At 36.3% G+C, this 17917-nt stretch overlaps 1 protein-coding gene across 9 annotated transcripts in view; it reads right to left on the bottom strand.

Annotated features, from left to right (window-relative positions):
• Positions 1-17917, bottom strand: part of Pi3K21B (phosphatidylinositol 3-kinase regulatory subunit alpha) — a 730269-nt gene that overhangs the window by 74994 nt on the left and 637358 nt on the right. The window contains exon 1 of one of the 9 annotated variants that reach the window (XM_081762375.1): positions 5968-6061. The exons of the other annotated variants lie outside the window; for them this stretch is intronic. Within the exon in view, the coding sequence (XP_081618501.1) occupies positions 5968-6046 (79 nt within the window). The 5' untranslated portion in view covers positions 6047-6061. Of the gene's footprint in view, positions 1-5967; positions 6062-17917 lie in introns of those variants that run through there. 9 annotated transcript variants of the gene reach the window in all.

The raw sequence follows: 17917 nt of genomic DNA on the forward strand, positions 1-17917 counted from the left end.
GTTCAAGAGATTAGGAGTCACAAACATAGTCACTTTCAATTTTATAATATAGATAAGAGCGTAATTTGTATAGTTTATGGGTTATCTTTGCTTACATTACTTGTACCACTACGGGCTTCGGTGGCTGTGGTAGAGCGTTCACTCTTCGTACATAAGGTCCCTCATTCGGTCCCAGCTCGCGACAAGTAGGCTTTCTGGTGAGCAAACACCGTGTGCGTGGATTTTCTCGGGATTTCCCCGTTTTATCTGACTTTCTTTATTTCAGAATTTCAATCATCATCATCATCATCGTATGCTTACAGTATAATCGTATGACGTTAAACTGAAAGATTTCATTTATTATTTTTTTATACCAGTAATGTACACAAGTTACCTTCCCATTCTTTATATAAAACAAAACAATGCAAACTGTTAAATTCCAAATTTATTATCCACAGTTTTTACTGACAAACTATTTAATTAATAGAACTAGTTCCTCCCCCACCCGAGACTTCGGCCTGCTATACATTATAACTTAAAATCATGCTTAATTGAAAGCTGTCATTGTTTATTTTTATTTTATTTTTTAATTTCCCCACCAACCAACCTAAACTCATATCATATTTCTGCATTTCTTCATATTAAAGGCTAGGAAATAGTGTGACGTACAGACTGAATATCGCGATATGCACCAAAACTAAGGGAGATGTAATGATTATAAGGAATGAAATGGTGGAATGAAAAGTGGTAGGAACTCGGAGAACCTCGAGGAAATCAACGAATAAGATGTCTGTCCACCAAAAAGCCCACTTGTACCACTACGGGCCGATCGAACTGGGATCGAACTACATACTCTGCGCGCAAGAAATTAGCGCTCTACCACTAAGTCACTGCAGCCCCTGAAACAGACTTATCAGACTTAATCTAACCAAACAATTACAGTTTACTGAAACAGAAATAAAAGGAAAGGAAGAAAGAAAGAAAGGATTTACTAGAAACTATAGTGATAGCATTTCCTAAGAAACTGAACCTAGAAAGTTGTGAAGACTACGGAAGCACTATTCTTATATTACCAGTAAGTAAACATATGATACGAATACTAAACGTAATATTGTATATGAGCAAATAAGGGAGCTGATGGGAGTGTAGACAAAAAGAGATGGTTTTGACTTATTAGCAGTGACCGGAATAGAAAGAAATAAGGAAATATATAAAGTGTTTATTGATTTAGAAAAAGTCTGACCGAGTAAATTAGAAAATTTTGATGGGTGTGCTAAATAGGATTAGAATAGTACAGAAGGATCAAGCAGTCGTATTTCATAAAAAAGTGAAGGAAAAGAAATGACAGAGAAACGTACAATTAGAAAAAGGTAAATTGAAGTTGTATTCTGAGAAACAATGGAAGAAAAGAGGTACAACAAACAACTGACAATAAACAATTTTAGATAGTGATTCCTACACGAAGAAAAACGCTCAGGAAGGGAGCGCAGCGCACACAGAACAAGTGACTTGCAGGTAATGGCAGAATACTTATGATAATGAAGATGACGTATTAACTTTTCCATTGTTCCAAACGCTTAAACAAGACTGCGGAGATATCGCAATGAGAAGTTTTTAGAAACCAGCTTCGTAAAAGAAAAGGGTGTTATTAAAATCTTATCAACTATTTATCTTCAAAATATAGTAGAACTCTCTCATGGCTAACTAGTTTGTGCTCTTGCCTCTGGTGCCGGGTTCAAAACACAAATGTGATTTGGGCTCCAAATTACACTGTATATTCATATCCTATATAGGGGCGGCGCTAAAAGATAACACTTTACTCTATACAAACAAAATAGATAGTTATTCCAGTATAAATAAATTAAGATTGTGACAATGTAACTAAACTTCGTTGTGTTTGGAAGTTCTCATTTATGTTGTCCTTAAAGTTAAAAAAATATAATTAAAAAAATCCATTAGCAATTTCTTTACCTTCATGAAGATAAAAGATGAGATGTTGAGTCAAGTATTGCTAGTAATGCCTCGGTCACAATAAAGGAAACGAAAATTAGAAGTTGGTTTGAGAGAATATGAAATTTCTGAGTTGAAAGCGTTCGAATTGCACGGAAGTTAAATGCAATATTAATTGTATCAACAAGAGTAACTTAACTTCAAGATTATGAAAACCACCACAATTAAGTAGTTCATATTATACAATTCCAGCCAGCAACATGTGTAAATTATCGAAATATTAAATCACACAACATCAAAATATAATTAAGTCAATTGACTGTTTAAAATTGAAACGTTTATTATGTTTCCAAGGATTGACCACGTTGTAGAGAAATGAAACTTTAGTATTCCCTGCCAACGAAGTTCGCAATTATGCCGACCGTCGGTCAACTTCCGTTTCTCAGAAACTGCCTGATCGTCTTTCAAACCTGTCATAAAAGTAACCGATAGCCTATTAAAATTGAAAGGTCACAAACAACTGACCATGAACAAACGAAACAAATGAAAGTATGTACTGTCTCTACATAGTGGATTCAAGCAAGCCAGTGTGCTGTCACTATTTTCGTTTTGTTTACAGCGGAATCTTAATATATATACAGCGGAATCTTTAAAATTTGAAATCCAAGGAGCACGAAAAAAGATCTAAGTATCCAAAATTCGAAATATCAAAAAATATATGAATTTTTAAATACCTCAAGTCGAGCAAACGAATTTGCAATCGACTTTACCTTTAAGGTAGTACATTATTTGTATAACATAATGCCACAACAAACAAACGATATTTACTTGCACATATTTTTGGCCACACATACCATGAAAATCATATTATGTACAATACTACATACACTGAATTAACACACAACACAACATACACGAATAATCATTTTAATCTGTTTCCACTTAAATAATTTTTCGATCATTTGTTTTGATTCAATTAGTTTTACATGACGAACAAACTCTTCAATTTCATTTACTGCATGAAATACTTCATTAATAACATTCGGTTTACATTCAATAAACTTTATTACATTTTTAAGAATTTTGGAAAGTTTAGATGAGTTTGGTACATGCTTTTTTCTTTCTTTTTTTAATTCATCGCCAACTTCATCTTTTTACTCTTTATTGTCACCAAATTGGTTGTTTACGTGTCACCCTTTCCTATGGCCGCTTCTAGATAACTGAAAATCAGCTGAAATTGTATCCATCTGGTTGCAAACTAACACTAAAAATCTTTGTACTATTATACTTCAAATTATCAAAACAAGAGTTTCAGAAGATCTATTTATCCACGATTTTTATCTTTGTTTCTAGTACAGTTTCCAAGGAGAATCAAGTTTTGTTCGAATTATCCAATATTTCGAATTAACGAGAATATGTTACATAAATTTAACACACACATGCAAGGAAGAGTCTAGTCTTACAAAAATACCATATAATGAATTTATAAAAGAAATTCAGACATACGAATTGGTGTTACCTTCCCTGTTCCCAGATTTGATCTCTGGTGAGGCATCAATGAATGCATTGTGGTGGTTTGGATTCCACCTTAAACTGTAGGTCTACATTTCATATAACATCGGTGCTGGAAAGGGACGATACACCTCAACGAATTGATCAATTCTCGGTGGGATTGCATGTGGTCTGAATCCCACGTTAAGCTGTATGTCCACGTTTCGTCTAGTCTCACTGCTGAAAGGGACACTTGAACTCCAATCCATTCAACCAACAACGAATTGATGTTATGTGGTGAGATTACGGAAACTTATACAGGGAAAATATTAAGTTACATTTTGTAATATTAATATTTCAAAAGTCTCGAGGGAACCAGTATAAATGTATATTTTTTTAAAAAAAATGCCAATGTAATTATTTCGTTTCGAAACAACAAATATGATACAAACTATATTTTCTTCCCCTCATATTAAGAATTTCATCAGTGAAACCCTAAATAGAGTTAAACCAGTTTTTTTTAAAGGAGTTTACATTATTATTCGTGCTGAATGTTAAATAACTTTAAAATGAAAACTAGCACACACAAAAGATATACTTCTCATTATCTAAAAATAATGTGTTGTTATTTAAATGATTTAACCACAATAATTTTAAGATTCTTCTTAAGTAACCATAGTCACTGCTACTATTAAAAGAAGTGTGAATCTATCTGTTGAACTAAAGTCAAAACAAAGCAATTGTTTATATATATATATATATATATATTCAATTAATTAAACATTACCTTAGGAATCTTCAAGTCAGTTATTATAATACCATACCAATGAATAAACAAAGCAAAACGAAATAATTAATAGAAGTGATCATATAAACGACCAGCATTCTAGAACAGAAACACGGAAAATATGCACAACGTTGGGAAAGATATTAAGGTACTAGGGACCATATTACAAACTAGATAACAACATCTGTGCTCAGATCTAAGACAACTGAAAAACAAAACAGAGAACATATACTATTCCATCATTTAGGGTTTATTAGACAGCAGAACAAACGCAAGTTTCTCCTCAGTAACTAACGGATGAAGAGTCACCATGAAACAATAACGGCACAGTTCAACCTAAACAAAATCTAACTACGCTAGAGAAAATAAATAAGTATTCAGCGGTCAGTATGAACAGTGAATAATACAGTTCCTTAGCACGAATATTTATTGTTTGCTCTTTGGTATGTTAACCATCGATGGACAAGGATACCCACCAGAAGGCTTTTATAATATTTGATGATTGTGGGGTTTCCAACTTAGTAAATTTCGTGTCTTGTGGAACACATTCAGTACCCAAACCTTTAACTAACTAAAAAACAGAGAATAAAAAAAATCAAGAAAATGAGACAATATCGTTTCAATTAAAGGCGACAATTCATTTTTTTTTAAGTTCTAAATTTAACAAGTCTTAAGATGCTACTAAGCTTTATTACAAAATTAATTTATTTCCGATTCCTACTCTGAAAATAATTTTGTTTTCTAGTTCAGAACATTAATACCTAACACATGCTTTATATTTATAAACTGAAAAGACTTTCTTTTGCTTTTAAATTTAGTCCGTGTTACTTCATTTTACTTTGCAGTAAAGTAAATTTGGCCATTTATTTTCTCCTGTTGAAATCAGGATTAGTGAAAACATCTTGTTATTCAACATACAAAACCAGCAATTGCTTTGTGAGATTAGAATCACACGAAGATTTCACGATAAAATTTAATTTGTCACACCTGCACACTTTTACTTTTGTAAGACATTACAACCTAAAGACTGCTCATATATTACAACAACCACTTGATTACAAGACAACGTAATCTACAAGCTTGCACGAAGACACATTTTAGTTTAGGTTTTACTTTCGTAATTTCAAATTGATTCAAAAGCCCAAATAAAACTTTTCTATTAAAGACACTTTGCACACAGAAGAGTAGCATATAAACATGAAGAGTGTATGAAAATCATGAAACCATTCATATTTTTGCTTTGTTCATGAGCGATGTTTCAATTGTAGTTTCAGAGCAACGTGACAGAAGCTGAAGTGGAGTTAAGAAGTTCGCGGGCACTTACTAAAATCTGAAATAGTCTGATCATCCCAATAGTTGTGGGCTAAAGCCATATATATGGCCGCTTCCACCCTTTCCCCTTGCACACGCACGCTCATTACGCTATAGGAAACATTAACTTCTTCACATGAAATAAAACTCCTATTGTTTCTTCAAACAAGGAACTTACCACTTCATACAGGACGGTGATCTAATACAATATTACATACAAAATAACTAATTAGTTTATATGTCCGATAGGAATTATGACATTGCATCTTGATTTGCGTATGAACATCGAAACACGTGGGCTCACATACTATCAATACACTTTCACAGCAATCACTCAAAAAAATTCACGAACTTTTAGAAATGCATGTGAATCTACTCGAAACAGAATTAACTAAAATTTTTAAGGATGATGATAAAACTCACATCACAAAAATATATACACAACTTACATTTTTTTTCTACATCCTCTTCCACATCAGGAGAATCCCTTCCCGAATCGGGATCGGCTTCCTCGCACGGAAGTTTCATGCTCTCAGCACTTCGGACAGTGAAGAGATTCAGATGTGAGCGGGCACTCGGCTAGTACCGCAAATAAAGATGAGAGCCTTTCTGCCGGCAAGGTGCCAGCACACTTCAGCGGTTATTTCTGGATAAGCATGAACTCAAACGGCAGGTGTGGACTACCAGGAACAGGTAACAAAATGAGGTCTTTTCTCTGAAGTTGTACCGAAGAGAAGATAAAGCTTACGGAGAAAGGGGAAGGAAAATGCAGGGCGCCATACTGTCTACTGATCAGATTTCGCAATCCGTGATGTGACATTCAAAGTATGTCTTCCCGGTCGATGGTTGTTTGTTCTTTGTTTAACATACACCAACTTCAATTAAAACAAGACGCATTTATTGCAAACAATAATATGTGAATAAGTACACTTACACGAAATTATAAAAGTAATCACTAAGAATGTGGTAGTATGCTTTTATGCAACAGTCTGCAATAAATACACAGTTTTGCATAGATTTTGGGTTGTTTCGTCTCAAAAAGGTGTGATGAAAATGCTGTCTCCTCTCGATTCGTGGGTTAACACTAGTACAATTTTGTAAGTAATGGACTTCCTCCTTCATGTAGCTTTGTAACATACTAAAGTATGTCGATGGTTCTCTTGCTTGCAAAAAACATCGACTGACTAGGGAACCCATCCAAGTATAACTCTGACTTCGAGTCGAGACTATAGCCGTTGAATACCTTGTACCAAAAGAACGTAACACGAAAAGGGAGGGATACTTCCTCGATCTCAACCATTGCGGAGATAGAAGCACATTACAAAGTCAGATTCCGAGTCAGATTTTTCGGAAACGGTCGGGTAAGGAAACTCAGCGAATACATATCAAATTAGTGTGGGGAGCCCAGCACCTTTTCAATGAAAAAATTGTGCCCCCGAGGCACCCGCAGGGCCCCATGCGGGGTCCAACTCAAAATTTGCAAATGGAACCGGGGGTCAAGTAGCATATTGTATGAAAGCTATTGTTAAGTAAAAGAACATAGAACAAATCTCAACTCTCAACGATAACCCTGTGCAAACGGGCAACTGGTCAAAATGTCAATACAACCTACTCAGAAAATCCATGGCCACGCTTCTAAATTCGTTAAGTTGCGACAATAACAAAACAGAAAAACACGTTTAAAAGTGCAAGGTATTGAAGTAAGCAAATTGCTGCAGAGTCTATCACAGAGTCGCACAACGGACCTTATTCAAGCATAAGTGTGACTTCGAATGACCAATGGACCATAGAATGATCATGACCATTGGATTTCGTGTCCTAGAAAAAAAGAGGATACATTGTCAATCGCAACCGTCGTGAAGGGTGAGAAGTTCAAAAGGCAACGGTATATGCTTCGCGAATCGGAACCCCAAATTCGCAGATTGCACCATGAAATTTCTATCGGGGAATTTGAAACATAGTGAACGTACCAAAACATAGTCAACTTACCAGAAGGTAGTGTTCCATAGAATATTGGCACACAAAATACCCTGTGACAATACAATATTGATTTGCAGCAATATGTAATTTATTGGAAGAATATGTGGATGAAATATAAGTTAACAAAACTATGTCCAAAGAAAATAGATATACAACTTCGCATATACGTGTTGGTATATTTACAGAATGTTACTTCAATAAAGATGTGTTGGCTCGTCTCCCACCCCATTTGGTTATCGTCTTCTTCCCCGAGTTTACAATTATCAAACTGGTTTCCAACTTTATATTTTAACAAAATATTATTCTTGACCATTCCCTATAGCCCTAGAAAAGCACTCTGCGATATATTTTATTTCTGCACCATTATTCCAGTTTTCTCCAAGCACACTCCTCTCCAAGTTTCCTCACAGTTTCAAGGACACTCCTTTTCGTATTTACCATCATGTTTCTCGTTCAGCAAATCCCCGATAAAAATTTCAAGGTGCAATCTGTGAATTTGTGGCCCTCGATTCGCGAAGCATATACCGTTGCCTTTTGAACTTCTCACCCTTCACGACGGTTGCGATTGAAAATGTATCCTCTCTCTTCTAGAACACGAAATCCAATGGTCATGGTCATTCGAAGTCACACTTATACTTGGATAAGGTCCGTTGTGTAACTCTGTGAGAGAGACTGCAGCAATTTGGTTCACTTCAATACCTTACACTTTTAAAGGTGTTTTTCTGTTTTGTTATTGTCGCAACTTAACGGATTTAGAAGCGTGGCCATAGATTTTCTGACGTAGGTTGTATTGACATTTTGACCAGTTGCCCGTTTGCACAGAGTTATTGTAGAGAGTTGAGATTTGTTCTATCTTCTTTTATTTAACAATAGCTTTCATACAATATGCTACTTGACCCCCGATTCCATTTGCAAATTTTGAGTTGGACACCTGCCCCCTGCGAGTGCCCCCGGGACACAAATTTTTCATTGAAAAGGTGCTGGACTCCCCACACTAATTTGATATGTATTCGCTGAGTTTCCTTACCCGACCGTTTCCGAAAAATCTGACTCGGAATCTGACTTTGTAATGTGCTTCTATCTCCGCAACGGTTGAGATCGAGGAAGTATCCCTCCCTTTTCGTGTTACGTTCTTTTGGTACAAGGTATTCAACGGCTATAGTCTCGACCCAAAGTCAGAGTTACACTTGGATAGGTTCCCTAGTGAGAAAATTTCCCTTGTTCATAATACCTTCATAATTAATTGATCATTTAGGTAATAGCATATTTTTGAAATTCACAGGGTGTAGCATTGGATAAGTAGGGCAACCTATTATATTTTGTACCCAGATATAGGTATAATGTCATTAAGAGAAGTATACCTGGTTACAACTACTTCTAAACTCCTAAACTTCTTTCGTGACGAAAACAGTTAACGTTCTTGTCATTGTTTCACAAAATTAGGAACCACTCTCTGTAAGAGTTTATGTAGTTGTGATCTGACACTTTAGAGATATGCCCCATAGCAAAGGAGCCATTAGATATCAACAAACAAATTTATAAGCATAGGCACTCAAGGAAAATTACTCTGGTTATTAAAATGTATCGTAGCAGAATTCTCCATGTTAGCAACAAAGCAAGCAACAATGTACAACAGAAGATTCAATATTAGAATATGCAAACTAACAACTTAACATTATACAATATTAGTGCCCCTTACGTAATTATACGATTAGCATTGTTGTTTAAATAAATGAAGATCTTAACTTTTATAATTTTGCAGTTTTGCATATGTTCATTATAAGTTCTTTCCTCGGTAAAAGTGAGTTTATCTTGCATATTTTACCTGAACACACATTAAACTACAATTTATACAAACGTTAAACACGTTATGAAACAAAAGACATGTAAGTAACTTTACAGAGGAAATTACAAAATATGAGCGGGCTCTCTCGTGGATAAAATATTTAGTACTATCGCCTTTTAGTATGGAAAACATCCAACGTTAAGCCGTAGATCCATGTCACACATTGCTTCAGTGCTGAAAGGGGAAGCTAAATTTCAAACCAACTGCAAAATTAAAGTATTAACATTTCCAATCATTTTAACATAGAAAGAAACTACTTTTCTCATTTAAATAAATACACTGCCAATCAAAGATAGCGCTGATATTGTACAACATTAATCATTTCAGCCAGTAAGGATATACATTTGCATCACACTTTAGATTTATTATAATATTATCTCAAGAAATAAGCATCTCACTACTGCTCATATTCTGAAAGAAATACATCATCATGGAAACAACAAGCCAAACCAAAGTAAACGAACTTATCATAAATGCGAATAACTACACTCGAAATATTTCAAACAATATTGAAATAATAATAATAATAATAATAATAATAATAATAATAATAATAATAATAATAAACTTATAAAGAGCTCGGAAAAGTTTGTTCTGTAGCGAATGTATGCTAACATAATATTAGCTGTAATTCAATCGAACATATTCTTATTTAATGTCTGAGAAGATTCCAGGAGGTAATATGTATCGTTCAGATACCATATTAAAGTGCTAACGTTCCCAGGTATGATACAGTGTCAGTGATGGTAAGAAGTGTTGAACTAAGACCTCAACCACTTCCTCACAAAGGACCATTCCGATTTAGTGAATTCAATTGCTGAAAATGATTCCTAGCACTGGATTCAGTACGAAAAGAAACAGAAAAAGAGGTGTTTAATGGCAGACCATATACAGGGTAGAAGATAAATAAGGGCAAAGTGCGAAGGTAGAACGTAGAAAATGTCTAGAAATGACACGTTCATTTTGAAACGAATAACAATTAACCTCAATCATTCTAGATATGAGGAATCATATAGAGCTCCACTAAATAGGCGTAGTGTGACTAGTGTTTTATCTGCCAAATGTATGTACCTGGTTGTGATAACAGTCACCAGTGTTGCAACAGGCACGTTTTGTTTATAGGGGTCATTAATATATCAGAACCCTGAACGGAACAGGCGTCTTTGTAAAAGGTACCAAGCCAGCATTCATCTTTTGAAAGAACTTCTCATTCTGTTACACGTTGCAAACATTCTTCTTGATGTTCCAGGATTCGATTTTATCTCTTTGTACCTCTCGTGCGTACGATGTTTGCATGGACCGTACTACAAGGTCTCAAGTTCCTCACTTACGTCACCTTTACGACAGTATTGATACATTGCCATAGTGTGGAACGCCTCGTGTTACAAAGGTCTCAAACTGTATTGGCCACTATTGATTTCTATAGACGGTGTGCCTCAAGAGCCATATGTCACATGACCACTTTCCCGTATATTCTTCTTGCGCTAAGTCAAACATGGCGGCTTTTCAGATGTCTCCCATGATTCACATTAATCCTATTCAGTGGGAATCTATATGCATTTCTCATATACAACATTTGACCTCAATCCCTCTAATCGTTTCAAAATTAATATGGCATTTCTAGACATTTTCTACGTTCTATTTTCGCATTTTGCCCACCCTATATACGGTCTGCTACTAAACACAAGTTTTTTCTCTGTTTCTTTTGGTGCTAAATTCAATGCTAGCAATCATTTTCAGCAATTGAATTCACCAAATCGGAATGTTTTCTTGTCAGTATTTAGACTGATTAAATGCTCGTGTAAATATAATTGTCCACAAAATATAGACTACTATTTCCAAAAGAATTATTCAAAATTAGGTACTTATATAAGTGTAAGTTTTAATAACAGCACATTTGAGGCTATACGCAAAACATATATATCTCAATAAGGTTTTTGTTATCTTTCTAACACGGTTTTACATTTCATCCACGAACACGTAAGTCAATATACATGTAATATCAAAGTTGGAAACATTATATTTGTTATTAAATCTTGACCTCTTTAAAAGTCAACTGCATTATAGAATTTTAAAAATGCAATAAAAACTTCAACATTTTTCTTATTTTACTGTGAATAATGAAAAATGTTTAAGATCCGTGAACATATCAAACGTAACATCGTGCTTACCTCGGAAAATACTGCGACAGAAATACACGGTTTTACAGATTCTCGTTGTCTCCAATTTATGTATTGTTCTTAAATTATTGTAATTTTTACCTACGTCCATAAACACCTTTATTTCAAACCATAAAACCTTTATTTCGAAAACTCTTTTGTCATCGTGCTTTCCGTACAAGAAATAGCGTGATAAAAACCAGATATTTCCTTCCTATACTAACAATCCAGCTTTTTCAGAAAGTTGCTTCCATGAATATGATATATATGGTGATTTGATAAGTAAAGTCACCCGCAGAAGTTTACTCGTCGTTGAATATAACCTATATATTTAGGTAAGTATATGATGTGTATAAAACCAACTTTTAAATTTAAAAAAAAAAAAAAAAAAACGCATTCTTATTTATTTCCTTTAGATAATGTATTACTGCTACAAACCATATGTAAAACATCATTCTATTTGGTTTCCGCAATTATTCTAAAAAATAATTTCAGTAACGGATCTTTTGTAATCGAGTGTGTCCGTTTGAATTTGACACATTGCTCCAGACGATTAGTTTCATACATAGCAGTAGGGAATAGTGCACTGTAAAAGCGGTGGTTAAAGGTATGTGCGCATATGCAGATGCGTTCCCTGCTCCCAAGAGTTCAATATTTAGAAAATACGGCCAGAAAAGTACCTTCTTATAATTTAACACTTTTGTATTTTGATGTAAGTTTACATCCATTATTGTTGCTGTGATGTTCAGTTACTATCCACTTTCAAACACATTAAATAATTACTGTTCAACGTAAATTTATTTCTATACAAAACTTATATATGGATCTTACTAAACACTAGTTAAATGGAAGATAGCACATAATTTACGATATGAAGTATATTTTAATAACTACATGAAAATAAAATAATTACAACATCCTCCACACACGTGCAATAAAACAAGATCACTATATATGGTAATTAATTATAGCAAGATAAAAAAAAAGCTCGGACTATTGTAAACATCACTTTTTCTGCACTATCAAAATAGGTAAATTTCAATTAATACAATGCCAACACGCTAATATTTGATTGCTTTTGTGAAGCGTATTTGAGTTTCGTCAAATGATTATTTTCTCTCTTTCTTCCAAGTTGTTGGGATCCACTAATTCGTCACTTGCTCCCAAAGGATAAAATAAAGCTGAGTCAAGCACTGGTAAGGGGAGAAATTTTTAACCATTAAGGGAGTCCACTGACAGTTGCCAAATGACTGCTACCACTTGTCGATAATGCAGGAAGATAGGAAGCGATATAGATATAAATGCGCTTTTCGGTATTAAGAAATAGAAGCTCCCTGTCATATACCCAACGTTAATGGATGCGATTGCAGAGTTTGCGCAACCGTAAATGTAAGCCGCCGTTACCCTTTCAGTTCTTTCATACGAAGTCTTAAGAAGTGTATCAATATAGTCTTTGCGTTAAAGAGCAGTTCCATTTTTACCCAAACATTACTTTAACCACTAAAACATTTTGCGGGAATAGGGGAAAGTAAAACAGGCAGTTATGCAAACTATGGACGCAGCCACATCTGATGTGATTATATAGTTTTCAACTGAGAATGTGTATTACGAATTCATTAGTAAATCTGGGGCTGAGGAGTAAAGTAGTATAATTCATAAAAAATTACTTTCCCAGAAGAAGCGTAAAAGTGTTTGCAAGACAGTATTTTGTTGAATTGCGTCGATTGTTTATTGACGGAAAAATTGTTCACTTCCTGCGTTAAAGTTGTCTACATCTTAAAACGTTCCTAGTGTCCCCCGTACTAATGTAAGTAAAAAAAAAATATAACTCAATTTCAGAAAAAAAGTGACTTGGCATAGTTTACCTCTCAGCCCCAGAAATATATCAGTCACGCTTCTACCTGGAATATTTGACGCTAATCAAGAACTATTGAGAATGATGACCGATATAGTACCTGTCTGTATAACGTGGCAGTATTGAGAATTAATGCCATACCGCATAATTTCTTTAAAAAAATCCTCTAATTCTTTTCTATACTTGAGAAAAACTCCCATCTAATTTCAGTATATAACCAAATTCGAATTATTTTCGTCCTTCATTTAAATTTTCCCTGAAAAATCTGAGTCAGTATATGTGTATCGTACGAGTTCTGCCGATCTCATCCTATTGGGATCAAGGATGGCATGGTGGTAGATCTTGATCTGCTCTATAAGCGTGTGAAATATGCTATTCGGATATTCGGTTCCTGACTTACGGGCGGTCAAATTTTGCGTCATATTTTCGGAAGTAAAAACCCATACACAGCTCATTCGATAGGGATCAAACTTGACATAGTGCTATAATTTGACTTATTGTAAAAGCGTATACAATACTATATTGTGCAAGCTTACGGTTCCCGAGTTATGGGCTATCAAATTTTGCGTTACATTTTCGAAAATAAAAGCCCACGTAATGCAAATCATTCGATTGGAGTCAAATTTGGTAGTAGAGCTTAACCTGCTATATAAGCATGTTGAATATTACGAGGCGCATCCAGAAAGTAAGTTTGCCACGCGTCCAATAGCTAGGAAACCGTATGCTGCGCAAAGCAACTGTGTATACGTGAGAGAGCAAGGTCCTAACATGGCGCATGCGCCAGCAGAACTTCCCCAATTCTCTCAGTAGCGTGATTGAAGATTGGCCTTCCTATTCCAGCTCCCGCCGCGTGTGAAGTGCAAACAGTGATAAGGTATTTGAATGCACAGGGCATAGCATCGATTGAAATCCATTGTCAGCTGTATTGTTGCAAAAATGTCAATGCTGACCCTGTACGCCTTGCTTTGTGCTCTAGGGTCAGTTGCTTCAACACAAAACTTCGTGATCAACAGGCACTCCGTGACAGTGGTGTGCAATAAAGAGCGGAAAATCTGCAGGAACTGCTTGCTCATGCCGTTAGGCCCATGGACCTGGCACAGCTAACGATGGATTTTGATTGGTGCTATGCCCTGTGCATTCAAAAACATTATCACTGCTCGCACTTCACACGTGGCGGAAGCTGGAATAGGAACGTCCATCTTCAACCACTGCCACGACGCTACTGAGAGCACTAGGGAAGTTCCGCTAATGCATGTGCCATGCTATGACCTTACTCTCTCACGTACAGGTAGTCGTTTCGCGCAACATACCGTTTCCTAGCTATGGGACGCGTGGGAATCTTACTTTCTGGATGCGCCTTGTATTTTGTACAGGCTTACAATTTTCTACTTATGAGCGGTCAAGTTTTGCTTCATATTGTCGAAAATGAAATGAAATCTTTAAGTTTTACGTCCCACGGTTATGCCGGTTAGGCTAAAGGAGACGGTGATAATGAGAGATGAGTGAAATGGTGGAATGAAGAAAGTGGGAGGAAACGGGAGAACCCCGAGAAAACCCACGAGCACGGTGTTTGTCCACCACAAAGTCCACACGGCGCGAGCTGGGATCGAACCAGGGACCCCAAGCACCGGAGGTGAACGCTCTACCACTGAGCCACCGCGCCCCCCTCATATTGTCGAAAACCAAAATTCAAAAACCGAAGTAATCCGATCGGGATGGAACTTGGCGTGGTGGTAGAAGTTGACCTGCTATACAAGCGTGTGAAATATTGCGTTGTACAGGCTATGGGTTCCCAAGTTATAGAAAATCGAATTTCGAAACCAGTTCATTCAATATACCAGAAACAACAGACTCTATTTAAACAGCAATTAAACGTCAAATCTTGGAGATAAAATATAAAAATGAAATGAAAACATTTTTTTACAACTATATGTATTTCAATCGTAACATTATCTACTTGCTGAGGCTGCTTTCCTTCAATAGTGATTTATCGACAACAACGTTATATTTTAACAATATTATCATAATAAACTATTTTGCCTCTACTACGCTAATCGTACGAGATCATCAACTACACTTATGCGTGTAGGCCTACAGTTTGAGGTGGACTTACTTGACAAACCGCAAGTACTTCCACAGTACAACTTCTTCCTCTCTAAAAGTAAGAACAGTAACTATTTGGTCATGACGAATCTAACGTTCACTTACATCGGGAAATTTAGTGAATATCCGATTAGCAATATCACGTCATTTTTTTGAAAAATAATAATAAATTACTATTGCAACTTACCTTGACTCTGGTTAAAGAAAAAAAAAGGATAATGAAATATTCAGAACGGTCTCTTGTAATTTAAACGAGATCTTTTCAAAGATTCAAGTCAAAAACAGAATGTATATGTACAAATTTGCGCTAATTGACGAAGGTGTAACTACCATCCTTGACAAACTCGCAAGAATATTGCACTTTCAGTACAAAGATAGTTTGTTTTCTCTCATTTTTCCCCTATTCGTACCAGAGGCGGATCGAGATATTTCTTGAGGTGTAGTTCTATGAATAGAGATTCTGCATTATATATATATATATATATATATATATATATATATATATATATATATATATATATATATATATATGTGTGTGTGTGTGTGTGTGTGTGTGTGTGTGTTGCTAAGATCAACTTATACCTGGTAACACTTACGTTTGACATTTCTATTTTTTTTTTAAATATTTATTTATTTATTTTTGCAATTTATAATTTATTAACACTCATTATACTCTGAAAGAATGATTTTGTACACACTTCACATTCTGTATGTAAATGGAACTGGCTGAAAATAAATCGTATTTTTATATGATATCAATAGTAAGAGTCATTGCATTTCTGACACATTATTTCTTGTTTGTTCACAAGTTCTGCTCCATAAATAAAACTAGAACGGGATAACCATTAAATTGCTCAGCTACAGTGTTTCTTGCTGGCACACAACATGGAGGTCTCCCGGAGTTGACCAACTCCGCCGGCTTCTTTGCCGAAGCTAAGGTAAATTAAATCACTACTACATGCCACTCTTGAGCAGGATACGTCCTTTAGAAACTAATGTCCAAGGGCAGTCTCCTCACACTTTGATTTTGCTCCTGAACAAAATTTTCTGGAAGTAAGTCTGTCCAGCTGCTTGCAGGAAGTGTTTCTATAATGCCAACCAAGAAAGTTCTGTCGCTTTTCTCGGAGGTCTGCGTTCAATTGGCCTTCACACCGTGAGTGGAATGCGAATGGAGATAATGCGAAGGTCAGTTGTTGATATGGGTATATCCAACATACTACCTAATTGTGGCAGTTCAGTTACACCGTAAACTTGCGCAAGGACAAAGTGAACATGGGACCTCCACAGAGCGTCATAAGGGTGTGTATGCTGTACGAGTTCAAACTCGGGTCAAACGCCGCTTCAGTGAGGCGGAAGATATACCAGGCCTTTGGTGGGAATGTCGTGACTATGCGGACAATGAAACGGTGGTTTAACAAGTTAAAGACAGTGACGAAACACTCGAAGACGCCCCACGTGCCTGAAGACCAACACATGTACAAGATGAAGATCTTCAGGCAGCAATTGAGGTGAATAGTGATCAGACATGTGAGGAATTGGGACTACAATTCAGTGTGAGTGAAGAAACCATTCGGCATCACCTCCATCAACTTGGGGAGCACTACAAGTTGGGTCGATGGGTCTCACATTATTTTACTCCGGGCCAGAAGGTAACTCGAGCAGACACCTGCGATTCTTTGCTGTCTCCTCTGAGCAAGGAGCCATTTCTGGACAGGGTGTTGACATGTGATGAGAGGTGGGCCCTGTACAAAGCTCCACGGCGCCGTCATCATTGCTTAACATCCCATGAACCAGTTCTAAAACAGCCGAAACCATCACTGCACCGAAAGGTTTTCCTGTCTGTTTGCTGGACTGCTCGCGGCATCGTGCATCGGGAACTGCTATCAGCTTGTTAGAGCATCAATGCAACTGTGTATTGTCAGTAGTTGAGTCGTGTTCAAGAAAAACTCAAAGCTCTGGAGCCAGAACTTCTGAACCGGAAAGGTATTCTCTTGTTACAGAACAACGCTAAGCTTCACGTGGCTAGGATGACTTGGGACACCATTCTACGATTTTCATGGGAAACACTATTGCATCCGACATACTCCCCGACCCCGGACATTGCACCGTCTGATTATCGCCTATTGAATTCCTTGGACAATCACCTTAAAGGAAGCTAGTTCGAATCCCTAGTAGAGATGCAAAATACACTTAATACCTTCTTCGCTTCATGGCCCACCAAGTTCTACCGCGATCGAATCCATGAATTTCCAGAACGTTTGCAGAAGGTCGACGATGCTGATGGGACTATTGTTGATCTCCTAGGCACGTGTTAGGTGACCTATCGACGTTCGAACATGGTGGGTGAAAAAGCAAAAACTTTCCTCAGAAGGTTAGCATCTCTTCATTCTTGCACAAAAGGATGGTGGGTTCGGAAGGGACGCAAAATATTACGCTGTATCACTTGATGGTATTAG

The sequence above is a fragment of the Thermobia domestica genome, chromosome 6 (assembly GCF_964235325.1).
Source record: "Thermobia domestica chromosome 6, izTheDome1.hap1.1, whole genome shotgun sequence".
In the NCBI taxonomy this organism is placed as follows: domain Eukaryota; kingdom Metazoa; phylum Arthropoda; class Insecta; order Zygentoma; family Lepismatidae; genus Thermobia; species Thermobia domestica.